This window comes from Delphinus delphis, chromosome 15 (assembly GCF_949987515.2).
Source record: "Delphinus delphis chromosome 15, mDelDel1.2, whole genome shotgun sequence".
In the NCBI taxonomy this organism is placed as follows: Eukaryota; Metazoa; Chordata; class Mammalia; order Artiodactyla; family Delphinidae; genus Delphinus; species Delphinus delphis.
In genome coordinates, this window is record NC_082697.1 from 61,909,000 (window position 1) to 61,924,688 (window position 15,689).

Sequence of the window (15,689 nt, forward strand, 5' to 3'; positions counted from 1 at the left end):
GTCCACCCTCATCTTCACATGGTGTTCTTCTCCTTGTGGTGTGTCTATCTCCAAATCTCCCCTTCTTATGAGGACACCAGTTATATAGGATTAGGGTCCATCCTCATGAGCTCACCTGAACTTATTACATCTACAAAGACTGTATGTCCACGTACAGTCACATTCCAAGATACTGGAGGTTAGGACTTCAGTATATGAATTTAGTTGGGCGGGGGGAGTATAATTCAGCCCATAACAGTACCGTTCTAGGTTTTGAGGAGACAGAAGTGAACAAAATATAGGCATATCCTGCCCTCGTGGAGCTCAGAATCTAGTGAGAGAGAAAGGCAGTAAGCAATCAGCAGATGAAGATGGTGTCATGCAGCATTAAGTGCTGTGAAGGAAAGCACGTAGGGTAATGGGCTGGGGAGTGATGGGGGTTCGGGCAACTCAGGCAGGGTGGTCAGGGAAGCCCTTTGTGGGGAACAGTGTTCTGACACGGAACAGCACAGGCCTCAGCCCGGCGTGAGCTTGGTCTGTTCAAGGAACAGAGAAGAGGCCAGTGTGGCCACACCGTGGTGGGCAAGGGACAGGGTGGGAGACGAGGCTGGCAGGGGGGTGGGTGGTTACCCTTCGGGGCCTTCAGAGTGAGGAGTTTGGGTTTTGTTCTCAGTGCAGCAGGAAGCCACTGAATGTCAGAAAGGGGAGCGCACACAGCAAGAGTGCACACCTTCATTCCTCTGTGTTAGAGATTGCTGGAGTCCTCGTAGTTTTTTTGTTTTTTTGTTTTTTGTTTTTGTGGTACGCAGGCCTCTCACTATTGTGGTCTCTCCCGTTGCGGAGCACAGGCTCCGGGCGCGCAGGCTCAGCGGCCATGGCTCACGGGCCGGGGCACAAACCCGTGTCCCCTGCATCGGCAGGCGGACTCTCAACCACTGCGCCACCAGGGAAACCCTCTCTTTTGGTTTTTTTTGAAGTGTAATTTACCTGCAACGCTATGCTGGTTCCTGGTGCACAGTGCAGTGATTTGATATTTCTATACATCACAAAGCGACCGCCACTCAAGTCTGCTTTCTGTATAGATTTGTCTTACTCTGAACATTTCATATAAACAGAATTCTTTAACGTGGTCTTTTGTGCCTGGCTTCTCTCACTTAGCCTGATGTTTCCAAGGTCTGTCTGTGGTAGCTTGCATCAGCACTTCATTTCTTCTGATTGTTGAATTGTAGACACACAACGTTTTATTTATTCATTCATCAGCTGACGAGCATTCGAGCTGTTTCCACTTTTTGTCTATTATGAATAGTGCTGCTACAAACCCTAGGGGTTTTAAAAGAAAAGTATTTTCTTTTGCCAGTGCAAGATAGCTGACGCTCCCTCCAGCATTTAAACTCTAGGTTGGAATGAGTTTCTACATGTTCATGCTCCTGTGGTTGGAAGGTTCTGCTGTAAGTCTAAGCTGCTTTCCTCTTGCTGCAGAGTCTCCTTCCTCAGATTGTCTCTTAGCCCAAGTCAAGCCAAGGTCACACGATGGGTGGTGGCAACTTCAAGATCACTGTATTTCACCGGCCTGCTTGGTGGGCTGCATGTAGGCAAAAATAACCCTCTATGCTTTCTAAAGTGACGTGTGTGGGTTTATCTGAATCTTTTTCCCAGAATGAGGTCTCTGTCTCCCCTTTCTATCCAGCTGAGCAGGGACTGTCCTTATATCTTGTTGAGTTTTTTCCCTTCCCTTCCGCCCCAGCCACCCGCATATCCAAAGCAGGTTATGCAGAACATGGAATGCTGCCAGTAAAAAAAATAGTTTTGTGTGCACGTCAGCACTTAATTTAGTGGTGAAAATACCATCCACCACCCTAGCTCCACTGTGGGTTTATTTCCCCAATTCAGCCACCCATCCCCAAGCTGGACAGGTCACAGAGGTCTTCTGCCCATGGGTCTAAAAATCAAACGCCCTCCCCCCTTTCTTTCCACCTCTGTGGAGGGGCCCCGGCGATAAGGCTTGGCGTCAGGGTCCAGACTTGCTCAGCTGTAGTCAACTCTGAGTGCCAGTGACCTTGGATTTGTTTGAACCACATTTTTGGCTCCTTCTAAAGGGAAACTTTTGTTTCCTCATTGGATTAATCAGGTCTTTTTTAGAACACACAGGCTGAAGGACAAGTGTCTGCTGTGAGGGGATTCTTTCTCCCTGGAACGGGGAATAGTAGCTAGGCTTGGGGTCGGGGGAGACTGACCCCTCCCCAGGGATATGCATGATCCTGTTTCTAGGAGACTTTCTGTTTGTTGGTTTTGGTTGCAAAGAGAGTTACAAAGTAGTTCGTTAACCTTGTACTTGGAAGGTATAGAACATTTTCATTTTCTCTGGTTTCTTTATTAGAAACCTAAAACCTAGAATGGTGGTTTTCAGTAGAGAACATTTGTGCCTCCCAGGGACACTTGGCAATGTCTGGAGACATGTTTGGTTGTCACAGTGTGGGTGGAGGGGGACACTCCTGGCATCTAGTCGGGAGAGAGCAGGGATGCTGCTAAACAACCTGCAGTGCACGGGGCAACCCCCTGTGTCCCCCAGGAACGGAGAATGACCCAGCCCACGATGTCAGTAGAGCCGAGGGTGTGAAATCCACTCTGCTTTGACTTCTCTCTGCCCAGGTTCTTCCCTTGTCATCTTGGGAGAAAGACTTTGATTCCAACGACCTGGCTGCTTTTCAGAACCTTACTCGAGACATCTCTCAACCTTGTCACTCATTTTTTTCCCTTTTTTCAGATTTTTTGGGGAATTTTTTTTTTACCTGATTATAAAATCACCATGTGCTCCGTGTAGACAATGGCAAAGTGTAGAAAAGCTCCAAGAACCAGCAAAAAAGAACATCCTTCTGCTCTTGCACTGCCCAGAGGGGAACTGCGTTGGCATTTGGCCGCTTTCCCACCTGTCTTTCTAGCCCAGGACCTTTTCCCTGAGAAGAGCAGGGTCCTAGGGCATGCTTTTGTCATCAGTTCTCCTGTCCCTCTTTTGTTTCTTAACGTCAGGCCCCAGGCACCTCCCCGTGTTGCAGAAGTCTGTTGTAAGCACCGAACAGCAGCTGGAGAGTCTGTCAGACAGATGGCACATTCCTCCCTGCTGTCCTCAGTGTCCGTGTTTCTTCCCCTTTTGAGTCTGAAGAACTTGCAGGGCCGAGGCGGGAGGATAGGGCTGGGTGATGTAGCCGATCGATTCCGTTTTTGGTCAAAAACCAGCCGTTGACTGTAAAGCAGTGACTTGAATTCTTCCCTCAAGGGGGAGGCTTGCCTGCTGGCTCTTGCCCAAGCTGAGTTCCAGAACCTTCTTGAGAATAAACAGCGAGCCTGCGAGGTGCCCGCCTTGAGGGTCAGTGGCTGGCTGAACACACGGCCCGGGCAGTGCTTAGGTATGTGGTTCAAGGGCTGGGGTGGCGCCTGGCTTACTAGTATCACAGGCCTGTCCCTGGTGCTTAGAAGTACTCAAAGAAGAGTCATTGGGTTGCAAGTTTTATGTCTTTGCTTCTTTATTATTTTATAGCACCCTCCCTCTCCCAACCCCCCACCATTCATATTTTCTCCTTCCCCTGCTTTATTTTTCTTTGTAGCATTTAACACTGCCTGACGGTATGTTCTGGATCTACTACTTGATCATTTCTTCTTCTCCCTTGGAATTTAAGCTCCATGAAGGTTTTCTTGGTCACCTCTGTACCCCCAGGGCTGAGAACAGTGCCTGGCGCAGAGTGGATACTCAGGAAATGTGTTAAATATGTGACTGAATGAGTTGCATCTTGATTGTTTAAGGCATGCCCTGCGTAACCATCGGACATTAACACATCTGTGTATATATCCCAGATTGGAAAGAGCCATGAGCTGGTAGTGCCCATTTCTCTCAGGACTGGTTTAGAAACCATCTTTGTGGGTTCAGGCTAGGAGGTGGCACCACTGTGGCCCATACTGTGCCCCTTCTGGCATTGGAAGGTGGCTCTGCTCGTTCCCTTGGCCACTCGTTTGTTAATCCGTCCATCTGCTTATCTGCTGTGTGCCACGGGGACATCTGGTACATGAGCCACCATATGAAATGGTGCCCCTTGGATTGTGCAGTGCACATCCTGTGCAACCCCACATGACCATCGGATGCACCAGGTGCTGGGAGTAGAGTGGTAGATAAGACCTAGGAATGGTCTCAAGAGTTCACAGTATGATGGGGGAGACAAACACTAAATAATCAGGGACATCATCGTGCTAAACGCGGTGCTGGAGGCGAGCCTGGGGAGCTGGAAGAACCCTGAGATGGGGTCCCCGTCCCAGCCTGGAGGGTCCAAGATGATATCTAAGCCAAATCACCTCCTCTTCCCCCTTCTCTCCACGTGGAGCTGGCTCAGAGCAAGGCGTTCGTGTCCTTGAAGAAGCAGAGGCTGTGGGCTGGTGAGAGGCCTGTGCCATCTCCCAGCTGGCACACCTGCCCTGCGGTCTGTAATACTTTCTCTCTCTCCCTGTGGTGCCCGGAAAATAGGCATGAAGACAGAAGGTCTGTCTGCATTTTTCTAGCTCTCTTTATGTTTGAACACTTGCAGCTTTTAGAGTAGGGGGCTGGCCCAGGCAGTGCACTTGTCAGGGATGCGCCCAGAACACGTGGGATGGGGAAACTGAGGCACAAATGCAGCAGGTCCCTCAGCTGTCCTTGCCCCTCACCCTTAAGGAAAGACATTCATCCAAACCCTCTGGGCATTTAAGTGGGGGAACTCAAGGCTGGGGGGTTTTACCTTGGTACTTAACGCTTTCTTGGGTCTTGTGAATTCCCAGGCACCAGTGTGATGGATGAGGAAGGTCAGTGACAGCGAGGTGGAGTGGGCTGTGCTTGCAGAATGAGGCTGCAGATGGGCTTGTCCTGCTGCTGCATGCCTGGGAAGGGACCCTTGAATGTCTGCCTTTCCATCCCTTTCCATCATTCCTCCAGCATTTATTGGGCACCTGCTCTGTGCCCGGCTTTGTGGTTGACCCTTGGGGATACAGTTCGAATCTCCAGATTTCTTACAGGTCGGCTGAGTGACCTCAGCTAAGCTTTACCATCTTTGCAGGTCAAATGACCATGACCAGCATGCCTTGAAGGAGATCCTGGTTGCGAAATGCCTGGTACACAGTAGGTGGACAATGAATGTAACAGTTTGATTATAACGACCCCACCCGTACCTCCTGGGCATGATCAAGACCCAGGCAGGCCAACACAGCACCGGGGTGATGGGTTCCTGATGGAGTAGCTGCAGGTGGCTGGGGCACCGGAGGTGGGATGTTTCTAGAAGAACTTCAGCAGAGAAGGCTGCCCTGGCTCTCTCTAGTGACAGAAAAGTGTGAACCCGCCACCAGAGCAGATCCCTCCCTCCTGTCTTCCGTAACCGGTACGTGTGGCTGAGGGTCCAGACAGAGGCCCCTTTTGGAAGCCACAGGAGCCAACTCCAGCCAGTTAAACAAGGGTGTTTACAGCCAGCTCAGAAATCAAAGGCAAAACTGAACAAGCAGGACTCAGGCAGTGGGAACTCTGGGCATGAGACTCCTTTAGGACAGAGCAGTTGTACAGATCTTTGGTCCCTGGCTGAAAGTGCTGGGGGGAGGGGTTCTGATAGGCTGGCCTTGGGCAGGTTCCCCCTTGGCGGGGAGCCTGGGCATCCTGGCAGACAGGCCTGGGAGACTCGGGAGGAAGGGGACTAAGCCCCTGAAAATTATGGGGTGTTGCGGCACACACATTCGGTTCCCTCCTAGGACTCTCGGTCCCTCCCTTGCAGACGAGTATTTTCCAGCTGGCGTATCACCTGTGGGCTAACTGGGTGGAGAAGACGGGGAGGCAGCCATGGAGGCCAATGTGGGGGCCTCTACTGTGTGGGGAAAACAGGAGGGGGAGGGAAAGTTGAGGCTCCCAGAGGGCCCCTGGGCAGCCGTGCAGGACAGACGGCTCTCTGAAGCACCCGCCGCAGGACAGGTGTCTCTGGGAGTGTTTTAAAGCATCCCCATCCCTGCACAGAGCAAGACAGTCAAGGCCGGGCTTGGGCCCCAGTGCTGTGCATGTATATGAGCACTGTCTGCATGCGGCTGCATGGGAAGTCCCGCTTGTTATCAGTCTTCTTTTCTGTTTGTTTTAGGGGTTTTTTTCCAATTAAAAAAAAAAGGATGCTGATATTTAAAGAAACATTTAAAGCAGTGATTCTCGGTCCTGGCTGTGCCCCAGAATTACCTGTGGGACACGTTTAAAGATGCAGATATAACAGTAAGCGCCTCATCAGCATCTTACATTTCCCGAGCACCAGGCACACCCTCATTTCGCCCTCCCGCTAATGAGGGCGGGTGCTGTTGTTGCTCCCATTTTGCAGATGTGGAAGTTGAGGCTCAGAGGTTCATTCCTTCTGCAGTACCCACAGCTGGGAAGTGAGAGGACACTTCTCACACGTCCCAGCTACCTGACTGTGCTCTCAGCATGGAGGTTGGCCTTCCTGGCAGAGTCAGTGCAGGGGCCTGGCTGGCCCAGGGCATCCTGGGTGATTCATTCACAGCCAAGATTGAGAATCACCAGCTCAGAGCTCCTCCCATCAACCCAGGAATGACCCCAAGCCCTGGTTCCCTTCCATCTTCTGTTTCTTCCTGTGGCTGATGCCTGAGAGAGCCTGCCTTTCTGGATTCTGCTTTAATTCATGTCACATCAGCATGTTCTCAGGGTCACTGCTGGCTGCGTATTTATCCCCTCATATAACGTCTGTGCTGCATCCCCTCCTCTTCCAGGGTCAGTCCTTTGGAGCCCTACTTTATGCTTCTCTCTCCTGCTTTCTCTGTCCTGGCATCAAAGAGTGAGGAAATCAGTGCAAAGTGGGCGGTAATAAACGTATCACTGAGTTGCTGGAAGATTAAAGGAGAGACTGTATTTCAACACAGCACAGTGGCTGACCATAAATGTTAGCCACCGTTCTTAAGGTGACGGTGATCATTGTTGATGCTGGGCAGATACTTCCTGGGATTGGGGCAGATATCCGGCTGGTATGGTGCCCCGTGGTGGCTGTATCAGTTGTTGAAGTGTTGAAATAGTTCCTTATTACTGGAAAAGCAGCCACTGCCCTATAGCAGTCCCAGGTACCCCTTACCCCGATCTTCAGGCCCTCCCCTTGATCTGGCAAACAGAGGGTTAACTCTTGGCTGGGGGCATCTGGGACTCTAGTGTCTGATGCCCTTGTCAAAACTGGTTGTCATTTATTTTGGGTTTCACCCCTGCTTGGGATGCTTGGGGACCAGAGGACTGTGCCCTTTCCCCCATGTGGTTCACTGTGTCCTGGCTCCATTATCCGAGCTTCACACAGCACAGATGCCATCACCAGAACTGGATTTTACTGGTCACTGCTGGCACAGGGCACTTGCTCAGGCCCAGGGCCCTTGAGACGGTTGCAAAGCACCATCGCTGCCCCAAGGAAGCTGGTTCCAATATCTCCTGCAGCCCAGCTGGGGAGCCTGTCCGTGGCTGCAGCAAAGCAGGTCTTTCTGAGCTTCCGGGAGGCCAGGTTATCTGCCATCTCCCCGCACAGTGACAGGTTTTGGTGTCCAGCTCTTAAAGCCATGATTCCCCCTCCCCGCTTCTGCCAGGCTTAGCAGGTGTTGGCAGGCCAGGGAAGGAGATGAAGCAGGTGGAGAACGGCATGCTGGTAACGGACGCTGTGGGGAAGCAACTGCAGAGGTAAGGTGGGGGGTGGGGGTGGGGACACCCTGGGGATTCTCCCGGCACCACTTTCTGCCCCCTGCCTGGGGAGGGGGGAGAGGAGGGAGACGGGTGCCCGCAGCGAGGCTTACCTACCAAAAAAGGCCTTCAGCTTCTGCCTCCCTCCCAAATCCTTGCGGGGGGACTTCACTTTCCAGGGAACAGAGGCCCAAAGGGGAAGCCTGGTTCTGTTCCTGCGAGACGGCATGGCTCACACAGGCCTCACGATTTACCCATCCCTCTGCGCTTCTGACACTCAAGCTCCCTACATGGTGTCTGTGGCTCTTTGCTCAAGTCACGCAGAGGGGCCTGGAACGTTCAGGCTTTAAGCACCAGCAGCTGATTCAAAATAGAAGTAATATTGACGGCTGCGTTTTATGTCCTGTTAGGAGCCAGGCACAGTGTCAAGCCCTGTAAGGTCTGTGGACCTGGAGGTAGTTACTGTCATCTTCCCATTTTACGGGTGAGCAAACTGAGAGCTGTCCATAGGTCCCGCAGCTGCAGAGAAGCTGAGCTTGAATTTGAACCCGAGTTCGGCTTCTGAGTCAATGCTCCTAAGTTCTACACGTCGGTGCTTTAAAGAAGGTTGCTTTTGGTTAGATCATTGGGTATTTGGAGGAGCGGCATTAACCTCCCTGTGCCTCAGTTTCCTCAGTTGTCACATAGGGTCTTTGGTGCACTCACCTTGTAGGGTTGTAGGAAGGCTTGTGTGATACGCTGCCTGTGAAGCCATCAGCACTCAGTAAATGCCACTCAGTTATTTGGGTGAGCTGGGACCGCCTGGGGTTACTTCTTTTGGGGTGGGGTGATTTCACAGAAATGGGCTGGGAAGGAAATTGGCACAAGCATCTGTGCCCCCCAGAACCCTGCCCATCACCGGTGATGAGCTCGGTGTGTGTGTGTGTGTGTGAAGCACTTAGAACAGTGCCTTGCCCGGAGTCAGCCGGGGCGTGAGGGGACACTGCCCCGGTCTGTGCAGGCGGCCAGCATAATTAGTCTAAGAATTAGCTGAGATGAGGCAGGCTCCTGCAGGCTGTCCTGGGACGTAGGGGCAGGTGACTGCGAGAGAGAGCCACAGGCGGACTGAGCAGAAACACACAGAACACTGGGTATTCGTTTTCCATTGCTGCATAGCAAAGGATCACAAGCTTAGTGGTTTGTCATCTCAGTTTCTGTGGGTCGAGGCGTCCAGGCACAGCTTAGCTGGCTCCTCTGCTCAGGGTCTCTCACAAGCTGTAACCAAGGCATTGGCCAGGCTGGGGTCTCAGCTAAAGGCTGGGCTGGGGAAGGGTCGGCTTCCAAGCTCACGTAGCTGTTGGCAGGACTCAGTTCCTCAGTTCCCAACTGGCCACAGCCTGGAGCATCCCTCCGTTCCCAGCTCCGTGGGCTTCTCCGACCTCCACACACGCTTCATCAAGGCAGGCAAACCAAGAAGGCAGTAGGGTTGACGACCAAGGTGGAAATCGTACCCCATCCCTCTGCTTGTGTGGGTCTGAGCCGTGTACACACACGCACACGCACGCACACGCACACACACCCATGTCATTCCCCAAGCATACACCTCCTCAGGGAAAGAGACTGCCCCAGGGAGGAAAGCGCTCTGAATGATGATCTGTCATGATCTGCATAAAGCTGGTGAGTACTGGTGGGCAGGAAATGCTTTCTGAAGTCTGCATAAAGGAGCGGTTCTTCCATGGGGCCCTGGGGCCAGACCCTTCCCCTCTCGGGGTCACCTGTGTAAAATCACAAGGGTGAACTGGTTTGGTGCTTTGGGGCCCCACCTCTGCCCGGGGCCTCCATGCGGTTGACCCCTGCGTGCCTTGCTTCCCCAGACAGCTCAGCAGCTCCTCCTACGGCGGGGATGTCAGCCAGCACCACACCAGCACCGCGGAGCTGCAGAAGCCCAGGCCCGTGGAGGAGGACACCTGGAAGCTGATGGAGGCAGACAAGGCTCAGACAGGGCAGGTGAGGGCGACGGCCCGCGTCGCTGTGCGTCCCTGGGGGCTGGACCCTGTGCGGAGTGCTGGGGTCGTCTTAATTCATGTCTTCCTCACAAGGAGCCTCGAAAGGTACTGTTTTAAGGGCCGGAAACCATACCGGAGGGCCTAGGTGACTTGCCCCAGGTCACAGCTGGTGCGTGACAGAGCTGGGATTTGAACCCGGAGCTCAGACTCCAGGGTTGGTATCTGTAGTCTCTGCCGTCCTGACCACCGAGGCTTCGAGCAGCTGGGGCCCTTGTAAGCCGTAGGTGACCCGGATGCCTTAAATCAGGGCTTCCCACCTCACAGGGTTCAGTTGTGTGTGCCTTGGTTTCAGGTCATCACAGATTCAGCCCTATAGAACATTAATTGTGTAGTCAGAAAAAATTGTTTTTCACTTTTTAATTTCTATTTTTGCCCTTATGATTACAGGCAGATCCTGTTTTATTGTGCTTTGCTTTATTGCACTTAACAAAGACTGCATTTTTTACAAATTGGAGGTTTACGGCAATCCTGCGTGGGGCACTGGTGCCGTTTTTCCAGCAGCATTTGCTCACTTTGTGTCTCTTTGCCACATTTGGTAGTTCTTGGAATATTTCAAACTTTTTCGTTAGTATTATAATTTGTTGTTATTATTACTATATAAAATATTATATTGGTTATTATTATACTATATTAACATTATATTATGATATTTGTCATCTGTGATCTTGGATGTTACTACTACAACTCACTGAAGGCCCAGATGATGGTTAGCATTTTTTAGCAATCAAGTATTTTTTAAGTTAAGGTGTGTACGTTGTTTTTTTAGACATAATGGTATTGCACACTTAATAGACTACAGTATAGTGTAAACATAACTTTTATATGCACTAGGAAACTGGAAAATTCGTGTGACTCACTTTATTGCGATGTTTGCTTTATTGCAGTGGTCTGGAACCAAACCCATAATGTCTCTGAGGTGTGCCTGTATGTCAGTGAGAAAGTCTCGGCCGGGGCTTTGTCTTTAATACCTGTCTTAGTCCCTTTGGGCTGCTGTAACAGAAGACCATGGTAGAGGTGGCTTAGAAATGACATACGCTGGGGACTTCCCTGGCAGTCCAGTGGTTAAGACTTCATGTTCCAATGCAGGGGATGTGGGTTCAATCTCTGGTCAGGGAGCTAAGATCCCACAAGCCTCGGGGCCCAAAAACCAAAACGTAAAACAGAAGCAATATTGTAACAAATTCAGTAAAGACTTTAAAAATGTTCCACATCCAAAAAGAAAAACAAATGACATACATTTATCACTCATAATTCTGGATGCTGGCAAGTCAAAAATCATGGCACCAGCAGATGCAGTGTCTAATGAGATCTTCCTGTTCATAAATGGCCATCTTCTTGCTGTGTCCTCACATGACAGAAGGGATGAGGGAGCTCTCTGGGGCCCCTTTTATAAGGGCACTAATCTCATTTATGAGGACTCCACCCTCATGGCCTAATCGCCTCTCAAAGGCCCCACCTCCTAATACTGTCACATGGAGGGTGGGGGATTAGGATTTCAACTTACAAATTCGGGAGGAGACACGAACATTCCATCTATAGCACAGAGACTTGGAAAGTAAAAAGGAAGCACTCAGTTATACCTTGGACCTCTGTTCTTCCACCTGCTTCATTTTTTTTTGTTTGTTTTGTTTTTGTTTTTTAGTTGTTTTTTTTTGTGTGTGTGTGTGGTACGCGGGCGTCTCACTGTTGTGGCCTCTCCCGTTGCGGAGCACAGGCTCTGAACGCGCAGGCTCAGCGGCCATGGCTCACGGGCCCAGCCGCTCCACGGCATGTGGGATCTTCCCAGACCTGGGCACGAACCTGTGTCCCCTGCATCGGCAGGCAGACTCTCAACCACTGCGCCACCAGGGAAGCCCTCACCTGCTTCCTTTTAACCAGATTGCACCTCAAACAGATGATGCTTATGACCCAAAATTCAGCATGAAAAGCCTGATGTGACAATGAGCACACACACAGGGAAAGATACCTGGAGTTAGTTGAAACCACACCAAGCGGGTTGGGTGTGAGGCTGGCCCAAAGCACATTGTCCCTGTCTGTGGTGTTCAGCCACCCTTTGAGTGGCTACACATAATTACGTAGCCCCCATGCTGGGCTCCATAGGGATATAGGAGTGAAAGAAGCCCCCAGCTGTCACCTGGTGGAGTTGGGGAACGGGCTGAGCAATGGGAGGCCAGTTGCGATTGGGAGGAATTGGTGTTGGGTGTTCAGAGGACTGGGGGTGGGGGGGATGTGACACTTGGTCATGGGTGCTAGGCAACACGTCCCATCTTCCCATTTTCTTCAGACTCTTTGATGGCTTCCTGATGGTCCTGGACTAAAAATCGGAATCCGGGACAGGATCTCTCAGGCCCTGTGTGGTCTGGCCGGTTCCTGTTCTTCAGCCTCATGTTGCTCCAGCCATCCTTTCCTCCTTACAGGTTCCCTCCCACGTCAAGGCCTTTGCACATGCTGGTCCCTCTGCCTGGAGTGCCTTTTTTCCATTTTCACCTGGTTAATTCTTTGATGTCCCTTCCTTAGGGAGAACCTCCTCTGATACCTCCCCACCCTGGGTTAGGTCAGGATGCCCAGTTTTATACTCATATGAAATCATGTACCACTTCCAGCCCTTCTCTGGGATTATGCATTTATCTGGGCAATGATTTGTTGAAAGCCTGTCTTGCCACTTGACTGGAAGCTCCGTGAGGGCAGAAACCTTGACTTTGCTGCTGCTGACTTGTTTGCCGAGGAACTAAGGGGGAGGGGGTCGTAGGCATGAGCACAGGTTAGGGGGCTGGACCACAGAAGCTGTTGAAGTTCCTGACCTTGGGTGGGCATGGCTGGTGGGTGCATTCTGTAAGATGCCTTCTCTCCCTGGTCTCAGGTCAAGCTCTCCGTGTACTGGGACTACATGAAGGCGATAGGACTTTTCATCTCCTTTCTGAGCATCTTCCTTTTCCTGTGTAACCACGTTGCTTCTCTGGCCTCTAACTATTGGCTCAGTCTCTGGACTGATGACCCCATCGTCAATGGGACCCAGGAGCACACGAAAGTCCGGCTGAGCGTCTATGGAGCCCTGGGCATTTCTCAAGGTGGGCCTCCCTGCTGTTGGCACTTGGAGCCACTTCCATGTCTTGTTACAGGATTGGGTCCCCCAGCTTTTCAGGGTTTTGCAGACCCACAAACCAAACACACATGAATAGTAACTATCGCATAATAGACACTGAGGTATTTGTAGAATGAATGTTTCTCGAACGCTCTGTTTCGTGTGGCCCTAGGAGACAGAGGGGAGGGGAGCTCCAATGTGCCCATTTTACAGATGAGGAAAGTTGAGAAATAGAAGGCGACCAAGGGCCCTTGCCCCTCATTGTTCTGGCAGGGTAATGGTGTTTCTGTAAAGTCTTATTTGTGGACTTTTGCCTGCTGCCTAAAGGTGGGAATTAGTTTATACTAGTGGTTCATAATGCAGGCAGTGTTGTCCTCAGAGGACATTTAGCAATATCTAGCGATACTTAGAGTTGTCACAGCTTCAGAGTAGGGGTGGATACTACTGGCATCTAGAGGCCAAGAATGTTGCTAAACGTCCTGCAGTACACAGCACAGCCTCCACAGCAGAGGATGTTCCAGCCCCAGATGTTAATAGTGAGGAAGTTGAGAAATCCTGCATATACCCTTCCTGTGGTCCCATGAAGGTACCTAGACACAGCAGCGTTAATAGTCATAGCTAATGTTTACTGAGCACTTACTTGGTGCCTGGTTCTGTTTTAAACACTTTAAGGTGTTTTAATTTATTTTATTTTTGCAGCAATCAAATGAGGTAGGAGCTAATGTTTCCCCCATTTTAGAGATGCAGAAACTGAGGCCCAGAGGGGTTAAGTAAGTTGCCCAAAGTCATGAAGCTAATCCATGGCACAGCTTGCATTGAGCAAGGCAGTGTGGCTCAGAGCCCATCCTCTTCACCACCACGCTACATGGTCCCTGAGCTATGTGTTTATGTGCTCATAAAAATGATGTATTTATGATAAATAGTGTATACATTCTGCATTTGGAGCACTTCTTGTGTACCAGGCACATTGCCAGGTGGGCCCTTTACGTTCAGCAGTGTTACAAGATGTGTCATTGTCCCCCATTTTACAGTTGAAGAAACTGAGGTGCAGAGAGGTTAAGTGACTTAAGGAAGGTCCCATGGCTGGTGAGTGGCAGCGAGAGGATTTGGCTCCAGAGTCTGTTGTCCTAGCCCCTGCCTCATGGCTTCCTTCTTTGATCAAGGAGACCAAGATCGAAGCTTCTCTATCCCTGTGAAATCACCTCTCTGAACAGAAAGGGTGCCCTACTGTGGCTTGTTTGGAGGGACCATAAATGTCTCATGATCTCCAAGAGATGGCTTTGAAAAAACCGGAAGAGCAGGCAATTTCCTAATCCCTAAAACTCCCTCAAAGGGCTAGGGTCTGTGGCCTTCAGATTATAATTAAGAGAAGAGAGAGCACAGAGAGGGTGTGATGTTGACCTGGACCCATAGCAGCAATGTCTGTTCCAGAGCTGTGCTGTCCAGTATGGTAGCCGCTGGCCTCATGTGGCTATTTGAATTTCAGTTCATAAAAATAAAATAAAATTAAAATATCAGTTATAGAATTACACTAGCCATATGACAAATGCTTGATAGTCGCATGTCGCTAGTGGCTACCACATGGGACAGCATAGTTGCATACCATTTCCATTATCACAGAAAGTTCTGCTGTACAGCGCTGGTCTAGAGGATGAGGCGTACAGACAAGAGCATGACGCTGGAGCAGGCTGCTGCCGTGGGAACCCCAGCTCTGCTTCTGACTGGCTGGGTCTATTGAGGGCAAAGGAATTCACCTACCTGAGCTTCAATTTCCTTATCTCTGTGGCATGAGTACTAATAGAACTTATACAGGGTCCTCATAAGGATTAGATGCATGTAAAACTCACACAGTGAGGTTTGTACATACTAAGTGCTCGATTCATAATTGCCACCATTATTATTGTTATTAGAAGCTGGGAGTCCAGGCTGCTTGGTCCACATGGTCACATGGCCACTCGTCCCTGCCCTCAGCCCGGTCCCTCTCCCATCGTGGAATTTAACGCGAGAGTGTTTGTAGGTATCACAGTGTTCGGCTACTCCATGGTGGTGTCCGTCGGGGGCATCTTCGCCTCGCGCCGCCTGCACCTGGACCTGCTGCATAACGTCCTCAGGTCGCCCATGAGCTTCTTCGAGCGTACCCCCAGCGGGAACCTGGTGAACCGCTTCTCCAAGGAGCTGGACACAGTGGACTCGATGATCCCGCAGGTCATCAAGATGTTCATGGGCTCCCTGTTCAATGTCATTGGCGCCTGTATCATCATCCTGCTGGCCACTCCCATGGTGGCCGTCATCATCCCGCCCCTGGGCCTCATCTACTTCTTTGTCCAGGTAAGAGGTGGGGTCTTAGGGTCCAGGACGAGCCCAGCTCTGTATCACTCTCCACGTGAGCACAGGGCTCCCTTTGTTTTGTGTTTCCTCAGTGTGGGGCTGTGGAGGACGTGCTGGAGGAGGGTTAGATTTATTTTTGTCAGTTTTGAATACCTAAGTTGATTGTTTTTAGCTTACAATAACCAAATATCCTTTTTTCCTAGCAATAAGGTTTTTTTAAGCTGTAAGTTATAAAAGAAAATAAACTATAGCCATAAAGGCATCTTTATTATTAAAATTCCTTTAAGTATGAAATTCTTTAGGTCCTAAGTCCCCTGCAGATAATGAAGACATGAATAACAGCAACTTAAATATTTTTTTTCCCTTGTAATAGAAATCTTGAGGTAGACTCTTCGGGGCTGGTGTGGCAGCTCCATGAGTTTGTTAATATCCCAGACTCCTTCACTGTGGGTTGTTTTTTTTCGGGGTGGGGAGGGGGTGTTGTTCTATCGTCTTTGCCTTCCGTTCTTAAGTTGGTCTCATGGTCCAAGTTGGCTACTGGAGCTCCAGC

At 50.5% G+C, this 15,689-nt stretch overlaps 1 protein-coding gene across 1 annotated transcript in view; it reads left to right on the plus strand.

The window, feature by feature from the left end:
• ABCC1 (ATP binding cassette subfamily C member 1 (ABCC1 blood group)) overlaps positions 1–15,689 on the plus strand; it is a 130,183-nt gene that overhangs the window by 99,953 nt on the left and 14,541 nt on the right. Inside the window, exons 20-23 of the mRNA XM_060031811.1 lie at positions 7,594–7,684; positions 9,538–9,670; positions 12,590–12,797; positions 14,829–15,139. Coding sequence (XP_059887794.1) covers positions 7,594–7,684; positions 9,538–9,670; positions 12,590–12,797; positions 14,829–15,139 — 743 coding nt within the window. The remainder of the gene's footprint in view (positions 1–7,593; positions 7,685–9,537; positions 9,671–12,589; positions 12,798–14,828; positions 15,140–15,689) is intronic.